This window comes from Dermatophagoides pteronyssinus, unplaced genomic scaffold (genome assembly GCF_027571235.1).
Source record: "Dermatophagoides pteronyssinus isolate colony J.1.1.1.1 unplaced genomic scaffold, Derpt_VIB-CSIC_2022.12 sq0015, whole genome shotgun sequence".
Classification (NCBI taxonomy): Eukaryota; Metazoa; Arthropoda; class Arachnida; order Sarcoptiformes; family Pyroglyphidae; genus Dermatophagoides; species Dermatophagoides pteronyssinus.
Window position 1 is genome coordinate 105,189 of NW_027461539.1, and position 21,603 is coordinate 126,791.

A 21,603-nucleotide genomic window follows, 5' to 3' on the forward strand; every position below is an offset into this window, starting at 1 on the left:
TCATGATGTTTAAGAAGATGATTTACCCAAAACAAAAAAAAAAATCAGAATAATACTAAAAGTATAGAAGTTTCAGAAATTCAAAGAAATAAAGATAGAGTAGTAAAAATAAAAGATTGATTGATGGGCATGTGTGTGCAATTCAAATGGATCGCTAAGCTAATGAAAATCATTTGAAATATTATGAAAATTAAATGATAATCATTATTTGAATTCAAATAATGATCTTTCAATGAAATCTTTTTCTTCACTATTCCATTTGAAAAGATTATTCAAACATATCATACATATTATATGCACAGAATACACAGGTAGAATACAAAACAAACAAAAAAAATGTCCATTTTGATTACGGATCAATTGAATGTAATTACAATTATATTTTCAGGTCAAAAACAAATATGTTTTTGTTGTTGATGTTTTTATGATTGGTTAGTTATTAGGATAAAAGCTTCAAAAAAAACAACAACAACATTGGAATTTGCAAATTCAAGAACGATTCTAATGTTTTTGTGGATTTTCAATTCGGAATATAAATTATGAAAAAAAAGCCATCATCATATAACATGATAATCAAAACAAAAATGATTCCAAATGATTGTTATTTTTGTTTTCATTTATGAAATTGTCGAATTGTGAGCTTCACCCGAAAATATCACCCGAAAATATGATGAAATTGGTGATTTTTTTTCCAATGTGAATAACATACAAGCAAACAAACAAACAAATCATCATTGTGTTTTGTAATATTTACAAGAATACAATGACATATACACATACATAAAAACATTGAAAGATGTGTTTAATAAATTTTCGGGTGTGTCAACAACACACTACTGTTTAGTGTAGCAAAATGACCAGATAGAGACAAATTGTTTGGACGGAAATATGAAATAAATATATTAAGGAAATGAAATATGTTAGACAAAAAATCGTTATGAACAATAACAACAAAAAAAAGGGAAAAGGCAAGAAAAAAAAATCTAAAAGTCTAAATATTGGTAATATTATGGCCAGAGAAAGAACAACAAAAATCAAACTAATAATAATAACAAACTAATAAGCTAATGACAGTTAAATTGTTTTGATTTTTTTTTGTTTGTTTGCCATTGTTAGGCCGTTTGTTCGTTTATTCGGATTGAATCCATGTTATTTTTTTTCTTCTTCATTCAATGATGGCCATCATCATTGAATGAATAGATACAACCCAAACAAACATAACAACAACGACAACAACATACATATACCAACACACCCACTGTTTTGTTATTAACAAAAATTCAATGTTGATTTGACCAATATGGACGAATGTTCGTGACAATTTCATTGAATATTGAACATTAAGATTTATACAATCGTAATATTCTATTCCGAAAATAAATATAAAAAAAAATGCTGAAGAAAATAGACATTGCCTGTGGTGTTTTTGGCTGTGATGTCTGATGTTGATGTTCTTGAATCGATCGATTCGATTCGATTCAAATGCTGTCATTGAAGATTGAGAATTAATTATCATTGTGTCAATAACACCACGTGTCTTGACCATCTTCTTTGACATCACAAGTTTATAAATAAATATATTTTCTTTATATATTAGTGAGACATGTACATCTTAATTTTTAATCAATTAATCAATCAATTATAAATGAATTTCAGAATGACAGAACCCGATGACAACGAACATATTGCTCATTCGATGTAGCTACACAACAACAAAAAGATTAACTTTTTAAAATTCGAGATTGAGATGATCGGAAAAATTCAAGGCAAATCCCTTAGGGTTTTCATATAATCATTTTGATGATATCGCATGAGACTAAACACGATTAATCAATTAATTATTTTTTGTTTTGTTTTGTTTTGTTTCAAAAGGGATGCTAATCAGAATCAATGAATATAAACAACCGAATCGAATGAATAAACAATTTAAAATAAAATTACAAAACAAAAACAAAACAAAAAAAATTTAATCGGGATTGAATTTCGTTTTGGGGAAAAATCAAAATCAAAATCAAATTGAAATGAAATCTTTTGTTTTTCTCATTGCAAAAACAAACAAAAATGGCGCCCTATCGACTATTTATTATTTTTAAATACATTATAAACAATGGTAGATATTCCGACAGGCCAGACAAATGTTTATATTAATTTTGAATAGCTTTTATTGCCAAATAGATCAGACCAAGAATAAAAAAAGTCAAACCAAACATAAACAACATAGGCCAAATTTGTAAGGGTAACAATTTTTTCTCCAAATACAGACAAACAATATAACCGCAACTGATGAATATGATGATTGTCTGTGTGTGTGTGTGAATGCAATGAAACAATTATTCAAAAAAAGATAGAAAAAAATGAGCATCATAAGAATAAACCAAACTATTTTGTTTCTGTAATTCTTATTATTATTATTATTAGTTTGTTTTCTATTTATGTTATCACACATATTTTTTTTCTCCAAATAAACCAATTGGTAACATAAAACCCAAAAAAAAAAGCCATGGTAAAATGGGAAAATGAACGAGAGAAAAAAAAACCAATTTGAAAGTCAAATAGAGCAACCGATGAAGTAAAAAAAAACAAATCGAATAAGAACATGAATTTTTTGGTCTTTCTAGCGATGCAACAAAATAAAAGTTGATTCAAATCTATTATATATCATCATCATCAATATATACCGCATATTCTGTTTCTTTTTTACTGAATCTATTTTCAAATGTTGAATTTGTGACTTAATGTGCATTAATCAAAAATAATCATAATACCATAGTTTTCTTTTTCTTAGTTGTTTGTATGAATATAACTTACGGGTTAAATTCATGATTACATTCATAGCATGTAAAATGGCCCATTGAGAGATAGCAAGAAAAAAAAAGAAATAAGGGGTTATAGAAGAGAATTGTAAACGTCACTTGTTATTAGAATATTCTAATATTTACCCAAAAATGCAAAATAATGAGCCAAATAAGAAAAAAAACCCGCCATCATTATCATCATCAACAACAATGGTGAAAGAAGAAATGTCAAGAAAAGAATTAAGGAAAAGTTTTTTTTTCTTGTTTTTGTTTTTCATACAATGAATTTTTTCCCAATTCGATAAAAAATTTTCATTATTGATTTTTATTATTATTCCTTTTCCAATTTTAATTCTACCTTTGAATGATGATCAAAAAATTTTCTTTGAATTTAGATCAAGTTAAAATCAATCGAAATTGATTGGTTAGTTGGTTAAATGTTCAATGTTGTTGTTGTTGTTGTTTTTTATTCTGGGGTATGTCAGAATAGAAAACAATCATTCCAGTCTATTTTTTTCGAATAATCATCATTTAAAAGAATCAAGAATAAAAAAAAATTATCCTTCTGTTGCTCCGGTTACCTATTTATTATCCGATTGGAGTGTTTGCAACAAACAAAAAAAAAAAACAAGGGAGAATGTGTGTATATTGTTTTGTGATTGATTAAGTCAATTTTCAATTGTCAATCGACAAATTATATTATTTTATTTTTTCATTTTTATTATATTTTCCTTGCGAACAACATTCAACATAAACATATTGTTGGTAATTGTTTTTTTTTTTGTTTCCATTATAGCCCATCAATTTAGATTTGGTTGCTATAGCTTGTATTTGATGATAGTTTTTTTTTCTTTCGTGTGTATCGAAAAACGAATAACAGCAACAACAACGATAACAACAAAAATTATTATTAATTTCCAATATTCTATCAATGTTACATAAAAAAAATAAACAACAACAACAACAACAGGAGAAAAAAAAAGAATCTCAAAACATTCAATTTACGAAAAAAAAAATATTTATAATATACCAAACTTGACTGATTATATTCTATACAGCTTCACCTTAACATCAATGATTCTATCTATTCTATTTAGTCATATAAATCGATAATTGACAGGACAAATATATCGATAGAAATTTTTTTTCTATTTGAAAAAGACAAACATATTTTCTTTCTTCTAAAAAAGACAAAAATATCCAGATGTCATAAACAAGAGAGAGAGAGAGAGGTATCTCAATACACGTTTTCACATTACTTGATGATTTCATTGTTTGTTGTTGTCGTAAAAAAATGTGTTGTTGTTGTTGTTCACAAATTTGAAACAGGAAAAAAAACCAATTCACTTTTATATTAATTCATTGTTGCTGTTTTTTTTGTTTCTTTGGCTGAACCAGAGAAACTATCGATATCATTTTATATCACACTAAGAATTGAATGTTTTTTTTTGTCTATTTATATAATAATAATAATAAGACAATACTTGATATTCACACAACCAACAAACGAAGAAAAAAATGAAAATATTGGACTCTAGAGAAAGGATGGCTGGCCAAAAAAAAAAATATGTCTCAATCAAATTAATGATCACAATCGATTCACTATATGTATTTGTTTGTGCTTTCATCGCATTCATTATAAAAAAGAGAGGAAGAAAAAAAAATTCTCGAGAATTTGAGCTCATTTACCAAAAAAAATAAAAAGGATTGTCATACACACATTGTAACGAAACAATGAAGCGCAAGAAATAGATGGATATAACTGTAGCGTAACATGCGGTCATCATTATTATCATCATCATGATGATGGCTATATTCATTCATTTGTAAAGATTTAGATTTTTTTTGTTTTATTCTACTGTCCACCATCGTTGTATAATTGATGAAATAAAAATGAATGAATGAATACCATACTCCAAAAAATATTATCATCATCTCACTCATTGTTCGTTCGTATTCATTTTCATGCTCAATTTCAATCACATGATTTTAGTTATTCAGAAAAAAAATGATTATACAGTTTTTATTTAATTTAATGATACCGTAGTATAGTTTGGATATCATCATTATAAGTTCAAAATCATCATCATTTGGAGAAGAAGAAACAAAACAAAACAAAAAAAAACTTTGAACCCTTTACATACATATAAAATGGACATTATATGCTATACACACACGCATATAATGAATTCCGAAAAAAATAAATCAATTTTAATGATTAAAAATCTTTTTGATTTGAGTTTATGGTTCAACATACGAAACATTTAAATGTTTATATTATAAACAGAATAAGGCAATGGATTTTTTTTCGGTAAAGCTCATGATTAAAAGCATAGATTGGTTTAGCTGTCAATACGAATTTTGTTATTGAAATGAAATCTATAGATTTTTTCTTGATTTTTTTTCGTTTCAAACCAGACAAAAGAAAAAAACACCGACCACAACCGAATGAAAACCAATCAGTCGAATCAATTTCAACAAGGGACGATTTTTGTTTGAAAAAAAATTAATTAATTGTTATTCGTAATTAGAAATGAAAACCAAATTTTGGAATTTATTTTAAAAACAGAAAAAAATTTGATTGAAATTTCAAATAATTTATGTTTTGGTACTTCAAAATGATATTTCCCATTTAATAGTTAGACAAAAAAAATTGAAAACGAAAATTCTGATTGAAAAAATGATTTTTTCAAATGTCAGTAAAAAGTGAATGAGAAAAAATCCAATCATTCATTTTATTGAAATTAGCTGGATAAATGAATACCAAAAGCAAAAAATAAAAATCGAAGAAAAATCGAATCCAAAAAAACTCAATGGGGACCACTTTTTTTCTCTCCCAATCGTCAAATTACATTATTCGCCGTTAACCCAAATGGATCAGAATAACTAATTGGATTCAATAATAATTAACTCTTTGGTGCTCTATAGAGCACAAAAAAACAAAATGAATAAAAAACAAATTTATTTTAATTTGATTGTTATCAAAGAAACGTTCATTGACTTTAAAATGATTATATGAAATCTATTGGTCAAAAAATCCGTTGACTACCTTTCATAATTATTTCAAACATAAAATGATAATGGCCAAGAATAGGATAAGTTTGAAGTAAAAATTGCTAAAAAAACTAAGTAATTTTTTTCAAAAAAAAGCTAATTGAATAAAATCAAATCAATTCAACAACAACGAAAAAAAAATCAGACAAACAAACAAATCAAAAAGACATAAACAAAAAACACTGAAAGAATTATAATCAATTCTAGACATTCTTTACAATGGTAGAAGGAAGAAAAAAACATTTGAAATAATAATATTAAATATAAAAAAATGAAATGAAATGAAATGTTAGATGTTTGTGTATAGTGTGATGATTGGTAATAATAATAACAAGTGTGTATGTGTATGTGAACAAACTCGTAGAATAAGCGAAAAAAATTGAATAATAACAACGGAAAATTTGTTTTTTGGATATAAAGAAAACGAAAGAAGTGTGAAAGAAAAAGAAAAAAAAATTAATAGATTATGATCAAACATCTGGAATCATTGATATGTTTTTTTTCTCTTTGCCTATATGTGTGCAATGTATATATTCTTTTCCATTTTTTCGGTAAAGTAATGGCTATTTTGGCGGAAAATTATATATAAAAAAAATTGTGATAAGGGGAATAAACAAGGTGAAACACTTGCAAAAATTGAAATGATTGTAGTATTTATTTATTTTTTTGTTTTGCTTTGTCTTGAATGTATCGCAAACCATTATACAATCACATCGACATCACATTACACAATAAATCGACATAAAGAAGAAAAGATCAATTGATCATCAAATAAAAAGGGCAAATAAAAGAAAAGAAAAAGAAATATTGCCAGAAATATCGGTGAACATCTTTTAGTGGTCTTATATGTGGAAAATTGAAAACATTTTTTGGTTTTTGAAATGCAGAGAACAAAAGAAAATGTTTAAAACATTTTCTATGAATGAAATCATGTCATTTTTTCTTAATGAAAAGAATCTTTGTTGGAATCAGAAAGAATATTTGTTTGAATGAATAAAAAAGCAATAATAATAAGAAAAAGAAATATAGACAAAGATGAGTTTAATGAAAGAAAGAGAGAGAATTTATTAATTTATATCATCGCTCATTTTTTTTTGTTCCAAACATTCTGTTTGTGATTTGATATTATTTTTTTCTCCTTTTTTTTTGTTAAAACGAAAAAATTATTGCAAACTCATTCATCAAAGATATGAATGAGATAACAATAGCATACATTTATGGAAAAAGAAAAAAAAAGTAAAAGATTAATGAAGCTTATTAACAGCAATAAAATTTCTTGAAGAAAAAAAAATTATACACACATAGATTCCGTGTATCAGATGATGGAAATGATAATCATTTCTATTTTTCAGAAGAAAAAAAACGGACATGAAGGATGATGCTCGATCAAATGAATAAATTCAAAAATCAAATTGATTGAAAAGAAAAATATTATATTTGAAAATGATTTTTTTTCAGGGTTCGTTGAATATTACCACATATCGATAATAATAAAATTGGGAAAAAAAACATTGAAAAATATATTTTTTGATATTCAAGATGTGGAATTTTTTTCGGGTTCAAATGGGATCCGATCAAAAAAATAGCTACATTAGCAAACTAATTGAATTGTTCTGACTGTTCTCTACATAGAAATATATCTTAAAATGTATGACTTGAAGTGCGTGTGTGAATCATGTGTGTGTAGGCCAAGTTTATTTTGACAGCCAACCGAAAAAAAAGAGAATATTCGAGACATTATAGTGAATAAATCTATCTATCTATCTATGAACTACAATTGTGACATTAGAAAAGTATAGAAACTCAATCATCTGTTCCAGAACGATATATACCAGACAGGACAGGAATATAACAGATACTAAACACAATTTTTTTCTGGATGAGAGAAAGTCACCTGAACACACACCATCAGAATATATTTTATTTCAAATTCTTTTTTTTTCTTCACAGTTTTTGAAAAAAAGTGAGAAGAAAAATTGCAATGAATGAAATGAATTAGGGAAAAGAAAAACGAAAATAACGAAAATAAACCACGCGCGACAACCACGAATACAGAATTTAGTCGGATAAAGACTGGAAAAAAATGAATGAGAAAACCACAAAAAGATAGAACAGTTTTTTTTCGCAAATATACATGAAAGAAGAAGAAGAAAAAAATAACCCATGTGACAAAAGCAATCGAGTTAACGTGAAACGGTCCGGTGAGTTTGGCAATAGAGCTGCTGGAAAAAGAAGCTTTCACAACAGAATCAGATATAGCGAAAAAAAAACGAATGAATGAATGTGGAAATAAAACCACCAAATGTCCCGATTGGATAGAAATAAAATAGATAGCTTTTGAAGATCATTTCAAGAATTGTGAAAGAATCCGACATGAAAAAATTAAAAAAAAATGAAAGAATAACAAGAAAAATTACATATCCATGTCTTTTTTATGTATTATTTTTAGTTTGTTTGAAATTGAATCACCCATTTTCATCTATCTGGAAATGAATTATTGCCCTTAAATTCTATGAACTCTTTTTATTATTATTATTATTATTATTATCATTCGAATAAAGAAACAAGAAAAGGAAATATGAAAATACTAAATGAACGGAAATGTAATTTGCTGAAATGAACCGAATCTATGTAATCTGTGTAATAGTTTGATCATCGATCCATATACATTGATTATTTTTTGTTTCGACAATCAAAATGAAAAGAAGAAAAAAAAATACTTCATCCATTTAGAATCTAAATTTTAGATTGATTAATTCTCTACAAAGACAGATGAAATGATTTGGAAGATAATTGAAAAAAATATCTTACAAATGACTAACGATTGAAAATGATGCATCCACTTTAATGAACTTTTTTTTTGTCTATTTTAATCCTATATTTCTTGGGCTAAAAAAAATTTTCAAAATTTCATCAGTTCATAATTCACGAGAACATCAGTGAATGATGAATCTAATACCGAAAATCCAAATAAACGATGGACAAGTATAGATTGTTGAAACTGATTCAAATTGACAAAATAAAAAATCATTTTCGTTACAAGTATGAAAAAAATCCAAAAAATTTTCAGATCAGATAGAATTAATCTATAAAAAAAACATAGAAATACTTCATTTTTAATACAATTTAGGATAAATAATTTATCAATAAATCTTCATCATGTAACCTACATTATAAAACTTCATCGACAAATCAAAGAGATTTAGAAACGAAAAGCATTAGAGACAAAACAAAGCAGCTAATTTAAACCTAAACAAAAAAATGAGAAATACCGGAAACCAAAAAAAGAAGTCAAAAAGCTTTTGAATTTGTATTTGTTTGTTGAAAAGGATTTAGCAAATGACGAGAGACAATTCAAAATGACAATGATGATGATGATGATGATGACAGGAATCATCAGACTTCATCACCACAATTGGATCATTCATTTATTTATTTATTCATCAATTATTTTTCCCTATTTGAAATCTCAGTAAATTAGCTTTAATGAAAATGACTATCAAAACAAAACAAAACAAATGGACAAGTGTATTTCGAAAATCCAAAAAAAAAAACTTGTATATTTAGGGGGATATACACACAGGGTGCAGAATTAGAAAATTATAAAATGTCAATATTGTTGTTTTCCAACACACACACACACAAGTGGATAAAGTGATGAAAAAACAAAACAAAACAAAATTTGTTTGTTTGTTTTTCTTGTGTGTAAAACAACAACCAAAATGGTTCCACCAGACCAAGAGAGAGAGAGAGAGAGAGAAAGAGAAAGAAAAAAATCTGTTGTATTTAGTTTTTGTTTTGCTTTGCTGTATTTCCAAAAGATTCGTGCCTTGAAAACTAATACCCTAGACAGGGCGACAGTTATGTTATATGCACACACAAATAGTTTCAAATCAAAATCACGAAAGTAAAAAAAAAACGAAGAATTCTACCCATCCTCTCTCTCCCTATTTTAAAAGGTCCAGAAATCCTACCATCATCGACCAACAAAAAGAAAAAAATTAAAAAAGAATCACTTTGGAAAAAGAATTTTTATCTAATTTTGGCACGTGTTTTAAAACACAGAAAAACAACAACAACATACATAATTCTATCCCCTGTTTTCCCTGTCGAAACAAAAAAACAATAAACAAGATGGTCACATGGACATGGATAGAATCCAGAGAAGTAGAGAGAGAGAGAGAGAGAGAGAGAGAGAGAGAGAGAGAGAGAGAGAGAGAGAGAGAATATTAAAAGCAAAAAAAAAAGGAATGAATGAAGACAATAAACATGATCGTTAATGTGTCGTTTGTTGTTTTTCATCGTCAACAAGCAACAACAACAACAAAAAAAATGGTCCATTCAATTTCATTCATTCAAAGTAAATCGTTTGGAACGACACACTATACTAAATACACACAAGCTTTCAAACAAACAAACAAACAAAAACAAAATATGGTGGAAATCGAGAGAGAGAAACATACATTATACATCTTAATAATGATGATGATGATGACTATGGACAACAACAAAAAAAAAGAGAGAATGAACAGAATAACTGAATGAAAAAAAAATGCTGAAAGAATATGAATTTTTTCTCATCATCATGGTCAAATGTAGTAGGAAAAAAATCAAATGAATAAAATAGAATGGAAAGGTGATTCTGTTTGGACATTTGTCAACATTTTTGTTTCATTCATTCATTCTAATCGTCTCATTTTCGATCCATCAAATCTTTCAATCAATCATTTTTTAAATGTTTTTCCTACATAGGTTACATAGATTTTCATATAACTCTTGTTGTTGTTGAACAAAAGTTATTTTTTTTTCTTATTCAATGGTCATCATACAAAATTGAACAAGAATAATGAACTGAAAAAGGTAAAAGTTTTTATTCGATTAATATCATAATCAAAAAAAAAAACAAAACAACAACAACAAAAAAATAATGATGATGATAACAAACAGCAGGAAATATGGAAAGTTTGTTTGTTTTTTTGTTTCATTATTCGAAACTTATAACATAAAACAGATCATTCATTGATTCAGAAATAGATTCCATTATCTAATCATATAACAACAACAACAACAAAAATTAACTGACATGACACACACACATGCTTCCTGTTTGATGATTCTCAATATTTTGATTTATCCATTATTTTTTTTATGTTTTACTTTAGTCCACAAAACGAAAAAAAAATTCGGACCAAAAAAATAAAAATAGATCATCATCATCATCATCATCATCATCATCATCATACTATAAACACTTATCGAGATTTGATTGGTTAATAATCGAGTGTATACTATTTTCAGGGTAAAAATATTTGGAAATAAAAAATCATTAAATCGAGGTATTAATGTCTTATTTTGTCTTCAGCAACGAAATGGAATCATCCAGATAGAGAATATAAGAAATAAAAAAACTGAAATATTTAACATTTGAAAACTAAATTTATTTTGCTTCCATTGCAAACAAATAAATATTCTCTTCAAATTCTGTTTTTTAGCACCTTTTTGAATTAAGTAATCAGGAACAACTTTTTTTGGCCAATGTTTTCAAGTGAATCATGGAATATTCAATGCTAAAAATATGTAAGGAGAATATGTAAGGAGAAAAAACTATATTCAACAATAATGATAATAAATAGTGAATGGAAAAAAAGGAAAAAGAAAGATCAAGTGAACAACATTATTAACCCCCATGAATCGAAGAATCCAAAATGTATACCAAAAAAAAACTGGAAACTCCATTTTGAAAAACTGTTGAAAAGTGAATAAATCGAACAACAACAACAACAACAAAACGATCGTGTTAAACTAATAGGTTCAAATCAATCATTTTTAAATAGAGTGATTCAACTTGATAGATACAATAACAATGAATGAATGAATGAATGAAAGTAAGAATATAATCGAAAGACATTCTTGAATGTTGATTTTTTTGGACAAAGTACCAAGTCATAGAAAACAAACAAATTTTAACGCGTTGTTGTCAAATGATCATGATGATGATGATGGAAAAATGTTTCTTTTTTCGTTCAAAAGATTTGTCCATTTTTTTCTCGTTTATTTTTTTGCATTTGATATTCTGTTCACCCGAATACAGAAAAGAGAATAATGTCATCAATAACCAAGAAAAAAAAGATACCGAAAGAACAGAATAAAAACTAGATACGATTAGTTATAAAAGGTTGACACATTTAAACATGATTCAAACAATGAACGACAGCCATATATATTGACAACATAACAATCATCGACATTCATTCAAGAATCTACAGAGAAATTCTTTCTTTTTATAAAATCGACATGTTTTTTATGCTAAAAAAACTTGAAAATAAAATCGACGAAAGAGAATTCCATAAGGATCATCATAACCCGTGTACAGTCAAAATATAAACAAAATAAAACGATTCATACATAAATACTTTTACCGGCAATTTAAAAAAAATGATGTGTACATTATACAAAATGAATCATTAATTATGATATATCATCAGGCTAACATTTTGAAAAACAAAAGTTTTCTTTGTTCTTTTGATAAAGAACAAAAAAATAGGATCAGTTTGTTTGGATTTTTTGTTTTATAGCCGATTTATTGGTGGGTTATAGAATGTTTTGTTTTTGTTTTTCTCCCTTTTTATCTTTATCTTGTCTACAAACAAACAAAAATAAAACGACAAAATCAAAGTTTTATTATATTTACATTCGATGTTATGACTATGTTTATTACTAGAATTAAGTAATAATAATAATAATAATTCTTGTTTTTCTTTCCTATTTAAGAATTACAATACAGAATTATAAAAGTCCATAGCTATTATAAACCATGACAAACAAACGACAAACAACAATAACAACATGAGTTTTAAGATCTTATCAAGGTATTAATCGAATTTGAAATACCCTTATTGTGTTTGTTTTGTGATGTACCGATGATTGAATACTTAACCATAGAAAACTTTTGTTTTTGTTTTCTATACAAAGAAATGAATGAAAAAGATAAGTAGACATTATTGATTAATGGATTAAATTGTTTCGGGCATATTATTTTAATAACAGAAGATTCTGTTTGTCATTTTATATCTATCATCAAAGAGCAAGACAAACAACATCAAGAATAACCATAAAATGAAAAGAGAGAGGGTTAAATGACTGGTACTGATGCTATATCAAATGGATGAATGAATAACTTATTCAATTCAAGAGCAACAACAAAGAAATTCTATTCCTTGTTGTTGTTGTTGTTGTTGGCATTTATTATTTGGTTTTTGTTTCAAAGGTTGACAGTCAACATGTTAATTTGAAACAAACAACAAAGATAATAACGATCGAAAAACGAAGAAATTAATGGAATTCAGTATGTGTGTGTATGAAATGTGCTTTAATTAAGATAGCAACAACAACAACAAGGGACACAGAAAATAAATGAAAAATTAACAAACACAAACAAATTTCTAGTGTATCTTCAAGACATTCAAGATTTTGTTGTCAAGTATCATCATCGTAGATGATTTATGAATTTAAATACGAGAAAAACACATAGATTTAACAGCACAAACCGAGAAAAAAGGTGAAAAACACGTGTATGCTTGAAACAAAACTTGAATAATGGACGATGATTATGATGATGATGATGATACGACCATATCGTATCATTATCATCTAGGCACAAAGATTCCAATGACAAAAAATGAATTGCATTATGTCATTGTGTTTTTATGTTAATTAATTATATGAGAGAGAGAGAGAGAGAGAGAGAGAGAAAACGAACAAACAAACATCAACAACAACAAAATATATGAAATATGATCTTATTTATGATGTCAAATTAATTAATGAAAGCTAAAAATTACAAAATGAAATGCTTCATTAAAATAATGATGATTATCAAATGAAAAAGGAGAGCTTTATGCAACAAACAAACAAAAATTAGAACATGAAAATCAAATCAATCATAAAACATTAATCAAGATGAAAGATGATAAAAGAAATTAAAAGATTTACATTGAAATTACATTGTGAATTTTCTATTTTTAAAACGAAAAATGTTTTTTTTTCTTTTTTTGAAAAATCTTACCCAACAAAAATGAATGAATAATTAACAATGGAATTATGCCGAACATAAAGTATTGTATTGATTTAATCTTTTTGATCATTGATGATGGAATGTAATAATCCGATTTGAATACCATGTTACGAATGATGATGATGATGATGACCAGTTACGGATAATCAATATTTTTTTTGTTTTGTTTCAGGAAAAAAAATTAGATTTTCCTTTTCGACTTAAATTAAGCACTAGGCTATATGGTTATTGTTGATCACCATTGTATATTGGATTTTGAGAAAATTTCATCCTGATAAAAGAAGATGGAAATAAATTGATAATCAGTTTATCGTTGATTGTGGGCACAAAATGAGGAAATTATTTTTTCTTTCTTCTATTATTCACTTGATCAATCATTCGAAACAAAGAACACTTCAACAAAATGACATGGATGAAACAAAGAAGATCAAACAAATCAGTGATGAAAAAAGCGAAAAAATCGATGAATGAAAATAAACAAAAGTCAGTGATTTTGAAACGGTAAACCGTTTGACCGAATTCAATTCCCTATTGTGTCTAGATGTTTTTCCTAATTATCTAAAAGAATAAGAAACAAACAAAACAAAAAAAGCAATTCAATTAACATTTTGATTCGAACAACACAAATATATGCATGTACTGACCATGTTTTTTCCGGTTAATTTAATTTAAGAGCAAGTAGTGTGAAAATAGCCGAATGAATTGGACTGATTTTGACGAAAAAACAACAATGGCGAATACGAAAATAGATCGATAAAATTGAGAAAAACAGGCTGTTGATTTTTCTTTTTGCTTTCATTCATTCATTCATTCATTCTTTTGTTTGACGCGCACACGAAAAAAAACCCGAAAAAATTAGCTATAGATTCAAGATATTATTGACAATCTTTTCGGGATTCTGTTCTGGTCGGTGGTTAAACGATGAATGAATCTAAACAAAACCAAGACACATAGACGAATTCGATTTGAAAAGCACCCGTTTACGAAAAAGAAAAAAAAATGAAAATGATCTACACATGCGTATTTCGAAAATTAGAACAGAATAAAAGAATCATCATCCAATACAGCAACAGCTTATAATGTTTGGAAATGTTTGAATTGTATACATTGTCAAAATACTATTGATGATTTGTATTTTGAATTCGAATTTGAAAAAAAAAAAACAAAAAATATTTAATATCATGTCGAATGTGTGTATTTTTTTTCTTCTTTTTCTTTCAATATATTCCTGAAAAGAATAATAAATATTAGACGAAAAATCCCTGACGATATTTGAAAAGCAAAGAGCTTTACATACGATTTACATGATGATATCATCAACATCATCCTCATGGATTTGTGTTTTTATAAAATCTCTATGATGATGATAGAGATAGAGATAGAGTGTAATAAATTTGTCACATCAATGAATTTCGTAAATTTTTTTTATCTACCCATGTTTTTCATTTCAGTAAATCTCTTGGTTGTCGTTGTTGTCGTCAACATCATTATTTTTTCAACTATCGACCCACCAATATTTTTATTATCATTTTTATTTACAGGGTTTACATTAGACAAGAAAATATTAAAATTCATAACATTTCAAAAAGTTTTAATTTGAAGATATAGTTTTTTTATGTGATATATCCATAAATTTTGACCATGAATGAATGATGAATTTTTGTTGAATATGCCAAATTCAACAAAAAAAAATCGAATCAAACTTAGATTCATATTTATCTTTGGATCGATATAACAAAGTTTTTTTTTATTTCTTTCTTACTTTCGTAAATTCATTTATAATCATCAAGTTTTTATCCTCAGAAAAAAACTTTCTTTCGCCATTTCAATGTCTTAATAATTAAACAATTAGTCGATTTTTTTTTGATTATCTTAACTTCCTGATATCTCGGAATTTCAATGATGAATAATGACCATAATCGTTCATAAATGCCGAATAAAAGTTTTTTTTCTCGAAAAAAATGACTGATTTCTTTTTTTTCACACACACACAAACCAAGATGATGATTAGTATTGGGAAGAATATTAATTTCTCATTTAGAAAAATTGGAAAAAAATAATAGGAAAATAAAAACTTAATTTCGATCATTTGAAGTGGAAAATGACAATTCAAATGACAAAATATTGAACGAATAACAAAAAGAAGAAAAAGAAAAGAAAAGAAAAAAAAGTTTAACATTCTGTCATTCGGGAAAATATTGAATAATTTCCGTTATTTGAATTTGATTCGGCCATTTTCATTTCCATTACTTTTCTTTTCATATATGAACAGTAACCGTTTAACATTCTTTCTGTATGTAACATATTCTATAGAATCCCGAAGAAAAAAAAAATTTTACAATTGATAACGTTACAAACAATGATAATTATCATGATAGCGGAAACAAATGATGATCGTCAAGTCTTAATCGAATCAAACCCATTACATAATAATAATGTACCAAAAAAAAAACAAAACAATGTTATTGTTATGATGATGATTAAGTCTGTCACATTATATTATGTTATTTTGTTTCCATAATTTCTGTATAGATAAAGAAAAAGAAAAAACAAGACGCAAGTATTGCTAAATGGATGCTATTGCTAAAATATTCTATTCAATGAATGATTATCATTATGTTAAATTATGTATTTTTGAAAAAAAGTAATAGTCTAGTAAAATACACAGTCAATTGATTCAATTAGATGTTGATGAATTGTGTGATATGAGTGCGAGGAAGAGAGGGAAAAGCAATTAAATATTTGATTTTGTTTGAATCACAATATGCTATTGCACTGATTTTATTTCAATTTGTTTTTTGTTTTTTTTGAATTTCATCCAAATAAAAACAAGGATATTTCAATATATTCGAAACAAATATGGATTTCATTTTTTTGGCAATTTCAGGAATTTGTGTAAAAACGGTTAATTCAATTTTTGTTTTTGTTTTGTTCCATTTGATGTACAGACACATATTTGATGTGTAATTTGATTTTGTATACCTGCAAGCAATACCTTTTCTTTTTTATTATTATTATTAGATTTAGTATTAATTTATTCTTTTGTTTTCATTATTATCATTTATTTCACAACCCGGTAGCTGAAAAATGATGAAAATTGTCATTTTTTCTTTTTGTTGTTAATGTTGTTGTAGAAATATCTTTTTCTCTTTCAGTGAACTAAAGTCGTGTTCCATAAACAACATTGCAGGAAAAAAAATTTAATCAAAATCACATTAAACATTTTTTTTGTTTGCAACTATTTAGCCTCAATCATCTTGTAAATTGTAAGCTTACAATGAATTTATCAAGCATATTCGGGTAGCATATTTTGATGAACTTTGTCTAAAGATTCAACAAATTAAAAAAAAAAAATAAAATAGATAATTCAAGACTATAATCCCACAACAACAACAAAAAACATACCGAGTAAAATTGATAAATTTGTCATTAAAGCTTTAGGATAAATTTTGATTTATTAACCTTGTCCGAACAACAATTCATATTACGATAATGGTTAATATATAAACCAGATGAAAATCCGACATAATAGCATCATTCTAACAACAGTGAAAACATTAGATATTGAACAAAACTTATAACAATAATAATATAACGGGATATGTCAATTTTTAACGAGGCCATAAAACACATATAAAAAATTTTTCTAGGAAGAATAATAAACATTGTGTTTGATCAAACCATTTGGATTTGATGTCAATCATGATATCATCATCATGTATTCTTTTGAAATCAGGGTCAATATACGCGTGTATGACATTGAAAAGAACATAAAATATATTCAATTCGTTTATGTTTGATTCATTAATTTTGATTGAATATAAAGCAAATGGACATCCAGAATGAATAAACAAAACCAAACAAAAAAATAAGGAAAAATGGAGGGAAACCAAGTAAAAAAAACAAAAACAAAAACAATTTATGGCAGGAGAAATAAGTGAATGACGAATCTATCGATTTAGACAATCGATATATATTTTTTCTGTTAAAAACAAACACAAAATGATTCGAATGGTATTTCGTAAAAAAATTTTCATTTGATAAAGCAGCAAACATTATCATCTATTTCCACCCATCGGACCAATCCCGATGAAAATAATGAGTGATGTCAGAAATTTGGTCTTGTTTTTTTGTTTTGTTTTTCGAGAAAAAAAAATTTAATTATAGATTCTTTTCAAAGACTAAGTTGTCAAAAAACAACAAACTTTTTTTCAATAACTATTTATCATTATTGGTCACTTTTTTCAAAAAAAAAAAAAATCAAAATTGATTATTTTCTTTTTCCTGCTGAAATGATCATGGCATCATCACTTTTCATTTTGTTAATGTTTTGTTCACTGGTTTATTTTGAAAACCTATTGAACCGAATTATACTTTAAGGATTCAAATCATCATCGTTTTAAATAAAAAAATTAATCTTTTCGGACATTTTTGGCTTGTCATTCAATTCGTTGTAAAAAAACTTGAACGATGAACTAAACTATAATTGAACATTGGCAACAACGATAACGACAATGAGATTCTTATGGAATCAAAGATGATTTTTGTTGTTGTTGTTGTTGGAAAACGACATTATTTTTCAAAACTCTTCTTATCTCAACGTATTCATCCATCTAATCCTAATTGCTACAAACAGACAACAGTCAACAACAACAACAAAAAGAAAAAAACAAATTTTTTTTCTTGAATTTCAAAAACATTTGTCAAATTTTAATGAATCAATAGCAACAAAAAAAAGAACATTCGAAAAAAAGTGAACCAAAAATGTTAAAATACGAATTGGAACAAGAATTGAAATTACTCAAGTGAATACTTCCAAAATCGATGAACATCGTGACCAATATGGACATTGGACACATGCACAAACATTCATTGTTCGTCATTCGTTTTGAATTTCTTCATTCATATTTGATATACGATTCAAATATGTTTGGGTCCATCTTATTGTTGGCCGGTTTTTTTTCTTTTTTTTAAAGAAAAAAAAATGAGCAAAAGATTTTATGAACGCATTGCTACACATGAATGATTCTTACGATGACAATAACAGAAATCATCATTATTATTATCATCATCATCATCATCATCATCATGGGACAATGATTCACAATTTGGTTATTATCATCATCGAGTATTTTCATCCCTATTGTTCAGCAAATTTTCGTTATAAAAAACATTATTGAACTATTGTTGTTACTACTTTTTTTTATATTGTTGTTGTTGCGAGAACAAGATGAAATCACAGAAGAAGAAGAAGATGATCCAGAAAGAATAATAGAAGAAAAAAACAACAACAACAAGAGAATAAAATCCATAAATATTTGATACCCATATTGTCCGAATGTCATATGCAGTTTTTTTTATATAAATAATTATCTGTGTAACTATCGTTCCTCCGGTATAATAGAATCTATGTAAAATTTTATTGGTCAAACAAAACAAAACTGGCAGCCTTGATTGAATCAAAAATGTTGTGAAAAAAATCTCGATCCGAAAAACGGGTTGAAAGAAAATTCTGGCCATCACTCAGTAATGATCAAAATCAATGAATTGTGATTACGATTGAATCGAAAAAAATTTTCAAAATCGAATTATTTTTCCAAACACACAGACACAAATGAAAATCTTTTGTAAGCATTGATTCGTGATTGTTGTATACAGTGCAAATTTATTCATTTGATCAAAATGATGCTTAATTATTATGAATCGTGAAACAAACGTCAGCAGAAAACAAAACAAAAAAATTCAATACATTTTCACATCGATCATGATTTCTATGTTTAAACTTTATAGATTTTGATTTGACTCTCATTCATCTATCACCATTGTTGATTTTTTCTTTCTCTCTAGCCAAACCAAAAGGAAGAAATGAAATGAAAAAATCCAAATATCCCAATTCACATGATAATGATGATTATCAAATCGAATCGAAAATCAAATCAATTCTCAATTTTGTTTTTCTCGTATAATTGTATATAGTTGGCTGGAATTGTGAATAATAATAGTCGTTGGTTGTGTAGTGATCGGTCAGTGGTAGGTCTAAACATTTTGCAAAGTTGCAAGTCCAATTTGATTACGATACCAAAATAGGCAAAATGATTTTGACAATAAAAATTGAATCAAAAATGTTCACAATCTTTTCACATAGCCATATAAACTTCATTATCAGCAATGAATTTAATTTAACTTAACTAAACAAAACAATTGACCATTGAATATTATTTCTTTTCTTTTTTTTTTTATTTAAATGGTCATTGTTTTTTTTATATTTTATTTTGTTGTCATTCATGTTTTCGAATCGACGACCCATTACTTAATGGCAAACTTGTTTGCGGATAAATATCCGATGTAATTTTTTTCTCGTTTGTTTTTTTTGTTGTTGTTGTTAATAGAAAGGGAGAGAGAGAATAAATTTTTACGATTATTGATCATCGTCATCATCATCAAAAAAAACAACGGTGGAAATGAAAATTCGTTGTATAAAGATTCAATTCGATTTATTTTTATTCATGTTTTGAATTGAATAATACATTTTAATAATAAATAAATTTCCTCTCGCATTCATTGTATTTTGTTTCCTAAAATTCAAATATGATCAAATCATTGTTTTCAAACAAACAAATCGCAAAAAAAAACAATTCAAATTCAGGAAGATGATAATCAGGAAAAAAAATCGATGCCGATCATGCCATCTATCCATTATTAATCGATATATTGTAGTTAGATTTTTGTCTTTTTAAATTTGATTGGCGCTTTTGTCCATTTGGCAAAATTTCTATTCACCGGAAAACTTGTTGAAGGTATGGCAAAATGTTTTTGAATTTCAAGTAAACTATTCTTATCTTTTAATGGTCTTGCAAATACTGGTAATGTATTGAATTTTCTTTCGGTCACCTGATATAATGATTGATCATCATCTTCGTTAGAATATTTTTCATTGTTATTGTTGTCACCGATATCATTGGGCATATTACCAATGTTGATCCATTTTTTATGATGCCAATGTTCTTCTTCTTCATGTGCATATTTACGATATCGAGAATTTTCATCACCTTTTCGTATCATATCGTTGTTATGTATCGGTTTACCCCAACGAATATGTATCATATATTGATGTGGATAATGTTTCGGATGATTAGGATATTTAGATAATTTTTGATAACGATTTTTTGCATCATTAGATATTTGTTGATATTGATAATTTTGTTGTTCAATAATCTGATCACGATTAAAACATTCGATGAATTTAGCCATAAACAATAAAAATACACACATCAAAATGATGATAATATTTTTGTTATTAATTTTCCACATTTCACATGATATAGTAAATGTTTGCACACAATGTTTAGACAACAATTTTAGGCAATTTTAAATGTTTTTTTTCGAATTGAATGTCTGTCTTAGGAATATTGAGAAAACGAAATGAAATGAAATGTAATGTAATGCTGATTTGACCACAAAGAAATGGTTGCTATATATTACACAAAAATTATACAATTGAATCACAATCGAGCAATGCAAGTATTCATCGTATAATATATTTACAAAGATGGTGATGATGATAATTTAATCGCATGTTTTGCATTAAAAAAAATATCTGTCTGTTAGTAAAAATCATCATCACCATCACCATCATCATCCTGTCCTCTTCTTGTCCGCAAAATAAAAAAAACGACCCGA

At 26.7% G+C, this 21,603-nt stretch overlaps 2 protein-coding genes across 2 annotated transcripts in view; both read right to left on the reverse strand.

Annotated features, from left to right (window-relative positions):
- The window catches only part of LOC113791853 (uncharacterized), a 32,761-nt gene extending 18,548 nt beyond the window's left edge, over positions 1-14,213 (reverse strand). Inside the window, exon 1 of the mRNA XM_075822118.1 lies at positions 13,915-14,213. Within this exon, the coding sequence (XP_075678233.1) occupies positions 13,915-14,029 (115 nt within the window). The 5' untranslated portion in view covers positions 14,030-14,213. The remainder of the gene's footprint in view (positions 1-13,914) is intronic.
- A 6,241-nt stretch (positions 14,214-20,454) lies between these two features.
- LOC113791955 (uncharacterized) lies at positions 20,455-21,558 on the reverse strand. The gene has a single exon (XM_027341808.2). The coding sequence runs from the start codon at positions 21,232-21,234 to the stop codon at positions 20,641-20,643; it is 594 nt and encodes a 197-aa protein (XP_027197609.2). The 5' UTR covers positions 21,235-21,558; the 3' UTR covers positions 20,455-20,640.
- Between the last annotated feature and the right edge of the window lie 45 nt (positions 21,559-21,603).